General features: G+C 42.2%; 1 protein-coding gene across 1 annotated transcript in view; it reads left to right on the top strand.

Annotated features, from left to right (window-relative positions):
* larp1 (La ribonucleoprotein 1, translational regulator) overlaps positions 1–15,143 on the top strand; it is a 136,332-nt gene extending 121,189 nt beyond the window's left edge. Inside the window, exon 20 of the mRNA XM_087995151.1 lies at positions 8,954–15,143. Coding sequence (XP_087851277.1) covers positions 8,954–9,175 — 222 coding nt within the window. The 3' untranslated portion in view covers positions 9,176–15,143. The remainder of the gene's footprint in view (positions 1–8,953) is intronic.
* The last annotated feature ends 2,039 nt before the right edge of the window (positions 15,144–17,182 follow it).

Here is a 17,182-nt window from a genome sequence, read left to right as displayed (position 1 = left end):
GCTGAAAACTAAAAGTGACACAAATGGGGCAAGATCAAAGCAAGGAGAAAGTGAGAACTGGAGATCAGTCAAAAGGTGTGGCGCTGGAAAGGCACAACTGTTCAGGCAGCATCCGAGGAGCAGGAGAGTCGACGTTTCGAGTGTAAGCTCTTCCTCAGGAATTCGTGCTTAAGAGCTTATGCTTCAAACGTCAACTCTCCTATTCCTTGGATGCTGCCTGACCAACTGCATATTTCAGCACCACGTTTTTGACCAAGATCAAAGCAATATTGGGGATCACGTGCACATCTTTAAGGTGTCAGGCTAAGTTGGTAAGGTATTTAAGAAAACAGAATCATTGAACAGTTATGCCACAAAAAAAAAGTCCATCATGACTGCTCTGTCCCTTTGGAAACATTCCCGCCTTTTCCCCACAAACCTGAAAATATTTCCTTTTTAAAATGATTCATTTCCCTTTTTGAAAGTCACAATTTTAAGAAAAAATGAGATGAGGTTATATAAACATTATAGGGAGTTGGGAAAGAAGTTAAAATTCACATGGGGACTAAGCAGAATAGACTCCCCCTCCCACTCTGCCGAGGACATACAGGTCCTGGGCCGCCTCCACCGCCGTTCCCTCACCACCTGACGCCTGGAGGAAGAACGCCTCATCTTCCACCTCTGAACACTTCAATCCCATGGCATCAATGTGGATTTCACTAGTTTCCTCATTTCCCCCCCCCCCCCCCCCCCCAGCTCAACCTTCCAGCTCAGCACCGCCCTCATGACCTGTCCTACCTGCCAATCTTCCTTCCCACCTATCCACTCTGACCTATTACCTTCATCCCCACCCCCATTCACCCATTGTACTCTTTGCTACCTTCCACCACCCTCCTCACCCACCTCCATCCCCACCCCCATTCACCTATTGTACTCTATGCTACTTTCTCCCCACACCACCCCCTTCTCATTTATCTCTCCGCTCTGCAGGCACCCTGCCTCTATTCCTGATGAAGGGCTTTTGCCCGAAACGTTGATTATCCTGCTCCTCGGATGCTGTCTGACCTGCTATGCTTTTACAGCATTACTCTGGTTTCCAGCATCTGCATCCCTTGTTTTTACCTAGGTTTTTAAAAGTAATGATCTCAGGGTTGTTGATGCCATACTCTCCATTTTAGTCAAAGTAGAAGTATCAGGACAGAGCAGTTGAATACGCGGCTAAAGAGATGGGTGTGAGAGGGAGGGGGCGGTTCAGATTCTTGGGACATTGGGATGAATTATTGGAGGTGGGAGCAGTACAAGCTGGATGGATTGCACTTGGGCTTGACCAGAACTGATGTGTTAGGGGAAAAGTTACAACTGCAGCTCTGGAGGATTTGAATGAAAATGGCAGGGGAATAGGAACATGTACAGAGAACTGTAGAGGAATTTCTTCACTGAGCGAGTTATGCACCTGGAATTCTTTACCACAACGCGGTTTAAGCCAAATCATTGAATATATTCAAAAATGGGTTAGCGAGAGTTCTGAGCACAAAAGGGATCAGATCTGAGGTGGAGATCTGCAGTGATATTGAATGGTGGAGACTCCAAGGGCTCCTATTTTCTATCTTAACTCTGCCTCCCTCACTACTACAGCAATGCACTCCAGATCCTAACCACTCGCTGTATAGAAGTGGTTCTTATGCTGCGATTGCTTCTTTTGCCAGCTACCTTGAATCTATTCATCCTGGTTCTTGATCTTTCCAGCACTGGAACAGTTTCTTCTATCATATCTAATCTGTTCATACCTCTTGTGATTTTGAATACCTATAACAACCTTCCCTCCTACAAGGAAAAGAGTCAAACTTCTCCAGAACGTCTATGTAACTGACATCATCTGGCACTTGTCTGCCCAATCTCTGTCCTATACTATCCTCCTCACCATTCAAAATACTTGAAAGTTACATATCATCTACAAATTTTAAAGTTGTACACAAAAGCCAAATGCCTAGGTCACTAATAAATATCAGTAAAATGCTCAAGCCTGTTATAAACAATGTGATTACAGGGCACTTAGAAATATCAATGGGACTAGAAAAAGTCAAATATAAATTTATGAAAGAGAATAACTTTTGGTTAACATTTTACAGCTTTTGAAGGTGTAACTAGTATTCACAATATATATCAGTGATTGGGTAAAGGAATCAAATGTATCTTCAAATTTGCTGATGACATGAAACTAGGTGAGTGTAAGGAGGTGTAAATGGCTTGAAGGGGATTTAGACATTTTGAATGAATGAGCAAATACATGGTTGATGGAGGTATCTTATGGATTGATTTTTATTAGTTCATGGGATGTGGGCGTTGCTGGTTAGAGACATTTATTGCCCATCCCTAATTGCCCAGAGGGCATTCAAGAGTCAACCACATTGCTGTAGGTCTGGAGTCATGTGTGCAGGACCAAGTAAGGGGAGATTTCTTTCTGTGAAGGACATTAGTGAACCAAATGATTATATGGTCACCGTTGAATGAGTTTATTATTTAATTTAGTTATCACCATCTGCCATTTTGTGATTCAAACCTTTGCCAAAGAGCATTAACCTAGGGTTCTGGATTACTTGTCAAGTGACATAACCGATACTCCACTGCAACCCCAAGTATCAGGTTATTCATTTCTATTGGAAAAATAATATGCGTCGTGCTAGTAAATTGCGATAGATTGGAGAACATTGATGTATTGAGTGACTTGAGTGTCCTTGTTCATCAGTAAGTGAAAGAAAGCATGCAGTTAAGAAGTTTAAAGCTATGTTACGTTTATTACAAGAGGATTTGCGGATCGGGCCAGGGATGTCTTAGTGCAGTTATGCAGGGCCTTGGTGAGATCGCACCTAGAGAATAGGGTGCAATTTTGGTCGCTTAACTTCAGAAAAGATGTACTTACCATAAAGCAAAGGTTCACACGTGAATCTAGGATGGTGAGATTTAAGATAATGTGGTGACTCGGCCTGTATTACTGGTGTTTATAAGGTTGAGAGGGGATCTCATTGAAATATATACAATTCTGACAGGCTTGTGGATGCAGGAATGGAATTTTGGAGGGGGATCTGAAAAATGAAGGTGATTGTGGTTTCAGGATACAAGGTAGGGCATACTGGACTCAGATTTTTTTTCCACTGAGCATGGAAAGGCTATGGGATTCTCTACCACATAAGGCTGTGGAGGCCCAATCAGTGAATATACTTAAGAAAGAAATACTTAGATTTCTAGTGAAAGGTATCAAGGGCATGGGAAGGAAATGGGAGTATCTTATTGAGATAAAAGATCCGGCATAATCGCATTGAAAGGCAGAGCTGGTTCAATGGCTGAATGGCCTCCATTTTTTTCTGTTTCTCGATATTTTCTAATCGTATTCAGAGAGGTTGTTACACACCTGTGGAGCCAGACCTCCAATGTTTACTTATAACTTTTTTCTGTCTGAATTCGAAGTTGATTGAAAAACAATCACATGATGTGATAGAGAATTGGAAGGTGTGCAATCTGTGTAGGTCGATTTGAAGAACTGGAAAGGTAAAAAGATCCTGATGGGAGTAGTTTGCAGGCCTCCTAACGGTTGCCAGGAAGTGGAGAAAGTAAAACAAGAGATTCAAAAGACTTGTAAGAAAGGCACCATTACAATAATCACAAGGGAATCCAATATGCACTGAGAAAATTAGGTTGGTAGCAGATCTCAAGAAAAGGAAATTGGAATGTCTACATGATGGCTTTTTGGAGCAGCTGGTGGTTAGTGCCCAGTAGGGAACAGACAATTCTGGAATTGATGTTTAATGAGGTAAACTTTATTACAGAAATTAATGTAAAAGAACCCCGAGGGGGCAGTGACCATAATATGATAGAAATCACCCTGCCATTTGAAGGGGAGAATCTGAAAACCGATGCGATGGTAGAAAATTGAATAAAGGTGACTCCAATTGATGAAGGAGGAGCCCCAGCCAAAGTTGATTGAAAGGGAAGCCTAGCAGGTAAGATGGAGCAGCAATGGCAGGAGTTTCTGGGGATAATGCGGGAGGCACAGCAAAAATTCATCCCAAGGATAAAGAAACATATTAAGGGAAGGAAGAGGCAACCGTGGCTGACAAGGGAAGTCACCTGCAACATAAAAGCAAAACAAAAACCGTACAATGTGGTGAAGATTATTGGGTAGCCTTTAAAAATCAGCAGAGGATAATAAAAAAGCAAGAGGTGGGGGGGAGAGGTTCAAGTACAAGAATAAGCTAGCCAGTAATATGAAAGAAGATTACAAAAGATTTTTAGATATCCAAGAGGTAAAAGAGAGGCAAGTATAGACATGGGACAGCTGTAAACTGAGGCTAGAGAAGTCATAAAGGGGAACAAAAAAAAGGCGGAGGAACTGAATAGGTATTTTGCATCATTGTGAGTAGTCCGAGGTGGCGGCAACTGGCCGGATTGACTTGTGCTTTCTTTATATGTGCAAAACATGTCTGGGCAGTTTTCTACATCGAGTAAATACCAGTGTAGCAGTTTTACTGGAACAGCTTGTATAGAGGTGCACAAAGTTCTGAAGCACAAGCCTGCAGTATGATTGCGAGACTGGTGTCAGGGCCAATGACTTTTATAGTATCCAGTGTCTCCAACGTTTTCTTGATATCACATAGAGTGAATCAAATTGGCCGAATACTGGCATCTCTAATGCTGGGACTTCTAAGAAGGTCAATACAAATCACCACTGAACATTTCAGGCTGAAGATTGTTGTGAAATTTTCAGCCTCCTCTTTTGCACGAGTGTGCTGTATTCCCCATTCATTGAGGATAGGAATATATGTGCAACCTCTTCCAGTGAGTTGTTAATCATCCACCATCATTCACAATTGGATGTGACAGATCTGCACATCTTAGCTTTAGTTTGTTGATTTTAGAGTCACTTAGCTCTACCACTTGCTGTTTATGCAGTTTAACATTGTTGGAGAAATTTGCCCAATAAGTTAGAGACCACAAAGCACATTTCGAACTGAAATAGACAAACAGCTTATTAGTACTGTGATATTGCGGAAGAGAAACTGACTAAGCTGAAACAGTACAGGCAGTTAAGGATTCTCTTCCCAGAGCTGAGGATGAGACCAGTTTTTATAATAATGCTGTACAATAAGGCTAATTAAGAATGGGGAAAATAAAATGTATTTGGAAATGGAGTAATCTAGTTGCAAGCATGCTAATTGGAAACCAGTTATTGGATGAATGTCCTGTTCCTTCACACAACACAACATCCTGACAGTATCGATAGTTTCCCTCCTCTTCACAGGTAGGTGTTAATGTCTCCTCTGAAGTGGTGAGGTGCTTCCATTGTCTTCTCCTGGGAGCAATGTTCTTGCTGGTGCCTTTTTGTCAGACCTGTTCTTTGTGTGGTTTTTGGTATTGCTGGGTTGTGAAACTGTCCTCGGGGCTTTTGGGGTAGCTGTGTTGCTCTGACATTGTTAGTGGGAGCTTGAAGGGTATTCTCCTATCTGCTTGTACTGTCTGGTTTCACTTGTCAGCCTGCTTGGTCCCTGCTGAGGCATTTTGGATGTTTTTTGGTACCGTTGGCCAATTTTGCTTTTGTGGGCCTATCGTGGGTTGGCAGGGTTGCAAATCTTTTCCCTCAAGCATGCAAGTAGTCCCTTTGGATAAATTACCTGGACCAGATGGACTATACCCCAGAGTTCTGAAGGCAATAGTTGTGCTTGTAACGACCTTGTCGTCCAAGGATCACTGGAGTTAGAGGGTCCCACGCAACTGGAAAATGGCTAATGGCACACCCCTATTTAAGAAGGATGCGAGGATGAAGACAGGAAACTGTAGACCAGTTAGCGCCTCTTGGATTGTAAAGATTTTAGAGTCCATTGTTAAGGATGAGATTATGGAGTGCATGGTAACATAAGGCTGAGACAGCATGGCTTCAAGGGGAGGTCATGCCTGACAAATCTGTTGGAATTCTTTGAGGAGGTAACAAGTTAGATAAAGGAGAGCCAGTAATCTATTTGGATTTCCAGAAGACCTTAGACAAGGCGCCACACAGGAGGCTGCTAAATAAGTGATGTGCCCATGATATTGTAAGGTACTGGCAATGATAGAGGGTTGGCTAATTGGCAGAAGGCAGAGGTTGGAGATAAAGGAGTCTTTTTTCAGAATGACAGTCAGTGACTAGTGAAGTTCTTCAGGGATCTTTTGGGATCAGTTATTCACATTATATATAAACAATTGGATGAAGGAACATAGGGCATTGTTGCTTAGTTTGCAGTTGACACAAAGATAACTGACAGGGCAGGTAGTGTTGAGGAAGCAGGGAGGCTGCAGAAAACCTTGGACAGGCTAGGAGAGTGGACAAAGAAGTAGCAGATGAATACTCTGTGGGGAAAAAAGTGTAAGGTAATGCACTTTGACAGGAAAAAGAAATGTAGACTATTTTCTAAATGAGAACAGCTTCTCACATTTTAAGGTCAAAAGGATTTAGGAGTCCTAGTTAAGGATTCTCTTAAGGTAACCATGCAGGTACATTTGGCTGTGAGAGGGGCAAATGCAATCTTAGCATTAGTTTCAAGAGTGTGAGAATACAAGAGCAGAAACGTGCTGCTGAGGCTGTATAATGCTCTGGTTGGACCACATCTGGAATATTGTGAGCAACTTTGGGCCCTATATCTAAGGAAGGAAGTGCTGGTATTGGTGGGGAATCCAGAGGAGGTTTACATGAATAATATTGGGGATGAAGGAATGTCAAATGAGAAGCTGTTGAGGACTCTGGGTCCCTACTTAATAGAGTTTAGAAGGATGAGGGGGATCTGAGTGAAACTGACAGAATATTGCGAGGCCTGAATAGAGTAGACATGGAGAAGATTTTCCACCAGTAGGCGGGACTGCGACCTGAGGGCATAGCCTCAGTGAATGGATAGCCCTTTACAACTGAGGTAAGGAGGAATTTCTTCAGACAGTAGATGGTTAATCCGTGGAATTCATTGCCACAGAAGGAAGTGCAGGCCAAGTCACTGCATGTATTTAAGACAGACAGGTTCTTGATTAGGAGAAAGTGAGGACTAGAGATCAGAATCGAGAGTGTGGTGCAGGTCAGGCAGCATCTGAGGAGCATGAGAATCGACGTTTCGGGCATAAGCCTTCCATGAATGAGGCTTGTGGGTCGGGGAGACAAGACGCCTTCTTGCGGATCATTTCAGAGAACGTCTCTGGGACACTCGCACCCACCAATCCCACCGCCCCGTGGCTGAACACATCAGCTCCCCCTCCCACTCCGTCAAGGACATGCAGGTCCTGGTTTTCCTCCACTGCCAAACTGTTACCACCCAACAACTGGAGGAGGAACGTCTTCTATTCCGCCTTGAGACCCTGCAACTACACGAGATAAATGTGGATTTCAACAGCCTCCTCATTTCCCCTCTCCCCACATTATCCCAGTCCCAAGCCTCCAAATTGCCCCCTCCCTGCCACCCCAGACCCGTCCATCACTGCCCCCTCTGACCTATCACCTGCTCCCTCGCCTTCATCCACCTATCGCTTTCCCAGCTACTTCCCCCCTCCCCCCCCTCCTATTTATCTCTCAGCCCCGACCCAATTCCACCTCAAAGTCCCAGGTGATCTCCTTCTTCCACGATCGCAACTTCCCTTCCCACGTGGTTGACAACGCACTCCAGCGCATCACTTCCACTTCATGCATCACCGACCTTGAACCCCACCCGTTCCAAAGCAACAAGGACAGAACCCTCCTGATCCTCACCTTCCACCCCACCAAACTCCGCATACAACACATCGTTCTCAACCATTTCCACCATCTCCAAACGGACTCCACCACCAGAGATATATTCACACCCACTCCCCCCAAATCAAGGTTCCAGAGAGATCATTCCCTCCGTGACCCCTCATCAGGTCCACACCTCCCCACCAGCCCACACCCCACTCCTGGTACCTTTCCCTGACACCGCAGGAAGTGCAAAACCTGTACCCACACCACTCCCCTCACCTCTGTCCAAGGCCCCAAGGGATTCTTCCACATCCGTCAGAAATTCACCTGTACCTCTACCAATGTCATCTACTGCATCTGTTGCATCCAGTGTGGTCTTTTCCATATCAGGGAGACAAGGTGTTTTCTTGAGGATCATTTCAGAGAACATCTCTGGGACACCTGCACCCACCAGCCCCACCGCCCTGTGGCTTAAAGCTTCAACTTCCCCTTCCCACTCCATCAAGGATATGCAGGTCCTGGTCTTCCTCCACCGCCAGCCATTACCACTCGACGCCTAGAGGAAGAGTGCCTCATATTCCGCCTTGGGACCCTGCAACCACATGGGTGAAGTGTGGATTTCAACAGCTTCCTCATTACCCCTTCCCCCACATTATCCCAGTCCCAAGCCTTCAAATAGGCCCTGCCCTCTAGACCTGTCCATCACTGTCCCTCTGACTTATCACTTTCTCCCTCACCTTCATCCACCCATCACTTTCCCAGCCACCTCCCCCCAACCCCATCCCCCTTCCACTTGTGTTTCAGCCCTGACCCACAAGTTTCATTCCTGATGAAGGGCCTATGCCCGAAACTGCTGCTCAGATGCTGCCTGACCTGCTGTGCTTTTCCAGTACCACACTCTAGGTTCTTGTTTGGTAAGGGGATCAAGGATTTTGGGGACAATGGAATTGATAAATATATCAGCCATGATGGAATGGTGGAGCAGACCCCATGGGCCAATTGGCTTAGTTCTACACTTATTCCTTAGGGTTTCACTTTAGAATTATTGTCACATAGACACACCATCTGCTTGTATAGCTTTTAATAGAACATTGGAATGCTCTTGTTAAATAATCAGCATTTTTAAAAAACATTCCATATCTAGTTCACTATATTATAAAGCTGTTGAACATAAAATGAGATGAGTATGCAGTTGTAACCAATCAGAAATGCGATTCACCAAGTTGTACAGTAAAATACCTGTTTTTGTTGCAGCCTCCAATTTGCGATGAAGTTGGCCGCAAGCGTCATTCTTCAGGAGCAGAAGAGAAAAGGCGTTTGCCATCAATGTCTTCCAATAAAACCACAAGCGCCGTCAGTGAAGCCGCGACTGGGACGCAGCTCCCCTCCAAAAATACGACAGAAGAAACCAACCCCACTCTGAGCCAGAACCCTGCTTCAGCGGAGTTCTTGGAAGTGGAAACTGCAGACAAATAGAGCTTGGACTCTGCCCCTCAACTCTGGATCTTTTATTTGAACTTTTGGTATTGTCACCTCGATGACTGACTGAAAAACTGGGCCAGATATCAGACATTCTACAATGCTGGGCAGTGGAAAAATGCATCACCTGCCTGAAGACTTATATTCGAAGCCAGTTTCACGTCTTTCACCCATATGAATGAATGTTGCATGAGAACAATTGGCTAAAATATAATTCACCTGCTTGATTTGGGGTCGACAATACAGCTTCACTCAGATATCCAGAAAACAAAAAAAAACAAAAAAAAATCAAAACCCGTCCCTTGAGAACGGGATTAAAAAGATGCCTTATTACAGCCTGCTCCTGTTTCTGGGCAGCATATATTAAATTCTGCTCGCTCGGCTAATGACTCTCCTATTGGCCTCTAATCTTGATAAAATTATCAGTTCCTTATCCTGGATTTTGAATTGTCAAGGTTTTGTTTGTACCCGATTTAAAAGTTACCGCAGGCGGGATCAATGATTTAAGACGCAAATCCTTTTGAGTGGCAGATAATCTTTCTGTCAGGCCTTATTCCGCTTGTTCATGGTAAAGGACTTCAGTCTGATAACCAGATATAAAGACATTAGCAAGTAGCCATGGCAACGGCTCATTGGCCCCATGTCAAACTCTCAGTCAAAGTCACTGCTGCAGTGCCTTTGGCCACAAGCGTTTTATTGCTCCTGTCCAGTTGTCTTTTCGCTTCTCCCAAACCCAAACTGGCACCACTTTGAAAAATGCTACAGCCCAGCTTCATCTTAGTTGATGAGCTGCCTGCTTGGAGTAACAGCAGTAACATTGGTGAAATTTATATCGGGCAACATCATTCTCAGAATGTGTGTTATGTAGGGATGTCGCAATGTAATTTTATTTTCAATGTACCGGTGCAGTGGTAATCTTAGCTCACATCATTCTAGCTGTTGTTCTGGAAATGCGACCATCACTAGGAGTACAAGGCTTAGCATTTTCTTTTTGTTAATCATTGTCACATTTATTGTGGTCTGGTTAGCAGTGTACAGAAAAACTGAGCCCTGTGATTATTGCAGACTTGCTACATCAGAGTATATTGGAACATGCTGTTGTGATATTTGTAATATCGTTATGTTGTGATTGGTATGCATGTTTCTCATGGATGGGCTGAATTGCATTCTTGGACTCTGGAGGCGCTGGTATTTGGAGCAGCCTGATGGCTTCGCTTTCCTAACTACAGCTGAGCTCCGAGCTCAGATTCTGGTCTGGCTTTTCCTCAAGGGGACCTGTTGACAAGAGTTTGAACCACCTTTTTGGATGGTGCTCTTAGTGAAAGTAAATTCACTTGTTCTGCTCTCTGATGCTTGCATTTTGAGTGATTTTTATTATTCATTCTCATTTGGTCTCCACCTTCTCACGTATGCTTGTTCTATCTTCTATCTCTTCCTCTCTATCATACTCGCTCTGTCAGCTGCCTTTATCTTCCCAGGACTAGGGTGCCATCCCAGTTGGTGACACTGATGTTTGGTAGAATGTCCTGGGCTGCTTAAGAGGTGGAGAGGACTTGATTTGCCAGTGCTTGAGGAAAGGCTCCCATATTGTCATGTAACAGGTTTGGGTTGAATGTTTTGGCTGGTCCCATCTGCCACTGTAAAATCAGGTAGATGTCATTGTGGATTGAGTGTTGGGTGATGTTTCTGCCTTCCTTGCTTCTGTGCTGAACTAGCTCCTGAACGCGAAGCTCCTTAATCCATGTTGATGGATGTTTTATCTTGAGGCTATCATTTGCCATTGATAATTCTTCATGAAGATGAGTCAGTTAGACAGCAGCCACTTGTAGGAAATAAAATCCTGACTAAAGCAGGTCAGTTAAAGAAGTTTTGAGTAATGTACGTGTACTGGGGAGTGACCTTGCTTCTCGGTGTAATTTTGAAAACATGTATTGTTTACACCATACTCTTTGAAGGAGTCCCAGTGACTCCCTGGAGTTCCTGTAATACAGGACTATGATCACTTGTAAATCAGTTGGGTTTGACCAATTTTACCAGAATTTTCATGCAAATCAGACTGACGTACTTGTAACTAAAAGACTGCATTGTTGGCAGTAATTCAGGGTTGAGGCATCCTGAATCCTCAGCCAGCTCAGTTAGGAGAATGTGAAGCTGCTTTTATTTAAATGAGAAATACTTAACGAAAAATGCCTCCACTAGACAGGAACCTAGATCTTGAACATGTTTTTATTTCAGGTAACTTAGAATATTTGCGAAGCTTCTCTTTGTTCATTTTACACTCTCTCTTGCATTTAGAACTCCAGTGTCTGATTCATGGAGCAATTTGTATATAATGTGAGACCATGAAAAAATTATAGCTGAATGTCATTTTTTTCCTGAAGTGAGAAAACTAGCCATATTTGCCAAAGAAATTCTGGGTTTCACAGATGCTGGGCATAAGTTAGTTGCACATATTATTAAAAAAAGGTGCTGTGGATTTATTCTGCATTTCTCTGGGTAAAAGGTACATCTTCCACTAACTGCTGATTAAAAGACATTTTGACATCTTTCCACTTCCTTTTTTTAATGTTTGAACCACTTGCCCCTTTGCCCCTATATTGTATACTTGGACCTTCAGTTGACCCCAGGTCCCAGCATTGTTTACCTGAACACCTATCCATTCTCACTTTCTCTCTCCATACCCCCTCTCCATATCCCCTCTCCACTGCATTCTTTCCTTGAACACCTATCCATTCTGCTTTCTACTTAGTCTGCTACTGTTGGACATTGCAGCCAGCTGACAGATGATATATCACAGCTTAAACCGTCAGCATATAAGTATAATTAGTAGACCAGCTGCACACACAACTTGCTGTGAAGGCATGGCTTATAACTGTTCCGCTACAGGCATGGAAATTAAACTATCTCTTCACGTGACCTCCCTCACAAGCAGTGATGTTCAGTGAAAAGCTTGACAGCTCTAAAATAGAGCTTGATGTTACAGCTGGACTTCCTTCCACCCTGGTTTACTTGAGTGCAGTTGTTTCCAATTGTTTGAGCCATCCTTGGATTTTATAGCAAAAGGTATAACCTGATGGTTATCAGTTTGGCTCAACAAAGACACCAAGACACATGTATTGTGAAATAGCGATTCAAGTACAAAGTGCAGCACTATTTGAACTGCTGCAACTCTTTCTTCCAGTTGCTTGTTGCTGTATGAAGGTTAGATCTTTAATTTGTATTCTAAATGACGAACCTAACTTCATTGTTGTGGAATATCTCATTTTAACACTTGTATCTATGTGCTCTTGGGAGTGAGTTTAACACTTGGTGTAACTACGTACTTCCAAGAACTGACTTAACATTCAGTGAAATCACATGTTCCCAGCGCCTTGTTTAACACTCATTACTTCCTGGAGTCACAATATCCATATGTTCATTTTATTTTAATTTTTTGCAGGTTTTCCCTTCAGATGTTTAAGTTTCTGTCTATTGGCTGGATGGTCCATTGAAACATTGTCAGTATTTGGGAGACCCCGGATGTTTCTATGATTTCTAAATAATTTCTATTCTAAACTTGCAAGCCATACACAAGATTTCAGTTTTGCACTAGAATTCAGTGTTTAGAAAGACTCTGAACTGAAGATTGGAATCGACTGAGCTGAAATATTTTATGTATGTCAATTGTCCAGATAGACACACTCAGCCCACTCCCAGTATTCGTCATGTCAAACACCTTGGCTGAGAATACAAAAGTGTCTCTTTTTTTCAAATGACTGAGATACAAAGGGTCTGGAGAATGTGCAGTGAAGTGCCCAAGGTAAGGGCAACCCGCTGGACAGGGAAAGGTTTGAACCTCCATTTGATCACAAGTACCTTGTCTGTTAAATCTCTGGAACAGTTCCAATTTCAACTTGCTTCTAGCTTTCTTGAAACTCAGCAAGAGTTGTGAAGCTATTGGGTAAACTGTGATGACTCTATCTCTTCAAATGTGCTGTTTAGTTCATTTAGTCGAATACAGACCTCATCTCTCCAGAATAATGGCCATTGTGTGAAATTACTGCGGCATATGCCAACTACAGTGATACATACGGTCTTGTCCCTGTTTGCAGCCTGGACCTGCTCCAAAATTGCTCTACCTTGAACCAGCAGTAGTAGATATCAGTTCACCAAGGTCGTTTATGAATCCCTCAGAGTGAAGCTTCCAATTTGCTCTGAGATCTCAAACCCAGAGTGAGAAGGGAGGAAGGAAAGGTCATGAGTTAGACTAGAATATTTTCCTGCATTGAACAGCATTGATTTATTTGGGAGGGGTGGTTGCCTGAATCTGGTGAGGATTTGGATTAGGTACCTTGTTGAACTCCATGCATTTGTCAATGTTACTGTTTACGTAAAGATCGGGGATTGATTTTGGTAAACCTCATGACTCTTAACTCTGTGTAAATAATGCACGAGCTGCTATAGTGCTTTGAGTGCACCTTTTAAAAACAGCTTCGTGAATTCTGGGCTTCTTGATATCAGTTTTATTTTGTGTCAGGAACTGAATAAGGGGTAAATAGGTGCATTTCTTAAAACATTTAATTCAACTTCCAATATTCTCATTATTGAGCTGTAAATGTGCTAGATTTGGCGAGACAGTTTCTTGTTCTGTGTGGTCGGGCTTGCCTTAGTTTCCTTTCTTCCTTAGACATTTCTTCCAACAAACCTTCATTCATGAAAGTTCAAACCAGTGTGTAAGCCCATTCTGATTAGCAAGTTCCATGTTAGTTTAGTTCACTTCAACTTCCAACCATTTCACACACATCAAGACTGCTTCGGGTCACTGTTTTATTTTAGATTCCATCCAAGTCCAAAGCCTTTTAGTAAATGGGCTTTTTGTTTATTTAATTTGATTGTTACAGCACATAAGGAGTAAGAGCTTGCCCTTTTAAGGGCAGACTTGTACAGGAACCACATACAGTGCTAGAGGCTCCAAGTATTGCACTCTTGCCCCCAAGACTGGGGTAGCCAGGTCTTCATGGGCTGGGGTAACCAGATCATTATAGTAAGCATGCTGGAACACTAGTGCAATTATGTTTTAAATGTGAATGCCGCTGCATATAGCGGAAAATGTGTGTTCTTTTAAGGGCAAATTCATAATTGAATTCCACACAGGTTTGCATATTGCAATCCTGCGCCACAAACTGTCGCAGCTGTGTCCTTGCAGGCCGAGGCTGGCTGTGTCATCCCAGGAGTGGGCAACCATGTCCTCGGGCTGCAGTATGACTTCTGATGGTAAACATAAATGCTGGAACACTAGTACATTTCTATTCACCAACTTCCCCTACCCAGCCCAAAATAATAGAGTCCAGACCCAAATATTCTCATCTCTGAATTTGAAGTGCCACTCCTGGCAGAACATCTGTGTTTGTCCTTTATTTTTCCACTGAAAGCTGATGCTTCTGTTTCAGCTGCTTCATTACTGACGCTCTTAGCTTTCAATCACCAGGAATGTTGGTCAGGTGGTTCAGCTTTGAGTGCGATGTATTGTGAAGTAGATTGACAGGTTGATGGTTTGTAAAAGGGATCTGGTGCTTTCATGAGCCAGGAATCACCTCTTGCAGCAATGTGTGGCTCAGTATTTATTACAGTTCCTTAGTAGTTTAAATATAGACATGCAGAGCTAGGCTGAGTGAAACATTAACCTGAAGTGGAATGCCCAGAGTGCCTGCTTAGAATGCTGGTGAGTCTCCTTATCCTGGCTGCTGTAATAATAGAAACTACAACAAATGCAGATTTATCCCACTTTTAAAGAAACAAACTTGTAAAATACTTGAACAAGAGCTTGTAACATAAACTATTAATCACTTAGAGTATTTGCTTTTTAGTCTGATGTGGTTCCTTCCGGGTAGTGTTTCGCCCTTTGTAATTTGTGGTAATTCTGCTTTCCTTTTATATAAAAATCAGTTAAAATGTACAAAAAATTAAAAAAAAAACACTAAAAAGATTATTGTTTGGGTCTGGTTATTTCAATGTAAAGAGAGCTGGAATTTGACTTTCTATGCATTTTGTCCACTGATCTCTGTTCCCACTGCATGGGCAGGAAACCTGCTGCCTCTGTGTCTAGGATTCCATGTTCGGCAGGGCTGTAGTTGGTAACTAATGCCAGTCAGACTGACCAAGCATAATTTAAGAATGTCTCGGAGCTTGTCCTTAAGCTTCTACCTTGTTTGATCTCTCAAGCTTATGATCATCTTACTGTGCTGAAACAACTTTTTTTTGTACAGTTGAATTCCCTTGATTGAATTCCTGGATTGTGTTTTCACACCAATAATGCTGCTCTTCTCCCACGTGACTCAGCACTTGTGACTAAGATCATGATCCACCTCTGCTCCTTTGTAATGGCCCCAGCATTGCAATGGCAAACTTGAAACCATTTCACTTCATATCCTATAAAGGAATGCCTAATGGCACTAGTTACTGTATCAGATTTTTGCCCTGACTGCATTCTGGCTTACGTGTTTCTAGCTAGGTTGCTTGAGAACAGCCACACGCAATGTGGAACATCATCCAGTTATGTAGGAGAACTCTGCATTAGTTTGACGCGATTTATAGCTTTTAACTTTTTCTTAGGAGCTAACATAGATTTTGAAATTTTGGTTTCCAGCTAACTTAGATCAGGACTGTTTCCGTGATAACCTCTATCCAATGACTTGAAGCTAGTTAATTTCACAAACGCTTAAAAGTTTTGTGTATGTAAGAGAGATGCAACCATTAGAGGATAGAGTATCAACCATGATCATACGGAGTGGTGGAGCAGGCTTGAAGGGTCAAATGTCCTACAGGAGAAAAAGCTGCCTAAGAATGTTGTCCTCCAAATAGCTTGCTTAATTCTAATAAGCCTTCACTATGCTACATGTGTTCCATTACTCTCCAGAAAATGATCCATGTAAGGAAGTGCAAAGGGTATTAAAGTTTGTTGCAGTCATAACAGAAAACTTAAATGAGACAATTTACTAACTTCAACATTTTATTAACGAAAGTTAACAAGCAATACACTTTAAGCAGATAGATTTACTGCTTTGCCAAAAACAAATCAAAAGCTGTCATATCAAACCTACTGGAATCTAATTTGTTATAATTATTCAAGAGTTTCTAAGAATAGCTAATAGAATATCCATCAATATTTAAAGTAGTGTTTCTTAAATCCCCGTTCAAATAAGAAATCTTTTCTGGTGGGAGAATAGTTTTTGAGAAGTGTTATGAGGGCTTCTAATACTTAGGAAAGTTCAGTGCAACGGTCTTGCAGTTTTTTAGTATTACTTTGACAACTGCTTTGCAACTGAGGGTGTAAATCCTCTATTAGTTCTTTGCACTTTCATGCAATGCTGTTTTGTTTAACATTATTCCTTAATTATTCTGAAAAGGCTACTTTATGAAGTTGAATTTCTATTTCATGCATTTCTTTCACCTCCCTTACTCTTTCAATCTTAAAAGAATCTTTGATATAGGTTTGTCAGTAAAGATGTTTTAGTTCTCTGTCCTAATGAATGTTGTGCTAATCTGGTTTTTAATGGTATTCCTGTGGTAAGAATCTCTGCCATTATTATCTGTTGGATAGTTCCAGTATTTATTCCATAATTGATATTTTACTTTCATCCTAGGTGTGATGTTGCTGTGTGTCTTTCCAGGCCACCTCATGGTGATTAAACTATTGTTTACACTACTTGTTGTCTAAGCTCTGTGCTTGGATCATATGTGAAATCTCCTTGTCCTCTTTCCTACTAGCTGCAATGGAGTTTTTCATGGTTAACTTCTACATGAATCTTTTAAATGTTTTTAATCTATTTAATTAGTTGTATTTATTCCTCAATCAGACCTATATTTCTAACAAAATATTGTTGCAGATTAGAGTCATACTTAGAACAAAGAAAAGGATGTCGTTGGAGATCCAATCGTATCAGTTCAGGGCATCCCTGCAGGAGTTCCTCAAGGTTATATCTGGGACCCACCCATCTTTCTGTTTCATCAATGACATACCTTCCA

This window comes from Chiloscyllium plagiosum, unplaced genomic scaffold (assembly GCF_037043375.1).
Source record: "Chiloscyllium plagiosum isolate Xiang-an unplaced genomic scaffold, Cpla_swu_hap1 HiC_scaffold_16, whole genome shotgun sequence".
In the NCBI taxonomy this organism is placed as follows: Eukaryota; Metazoa; Chordata; class Chondrichthyes; order Orectolobiformes; family Hemiscylliidae; genus Chiloscyllium; species Chiloscyllium plagiosum.
This window is presented reverse-complemented; position numbering and strand designations above follow the sequence as displayed.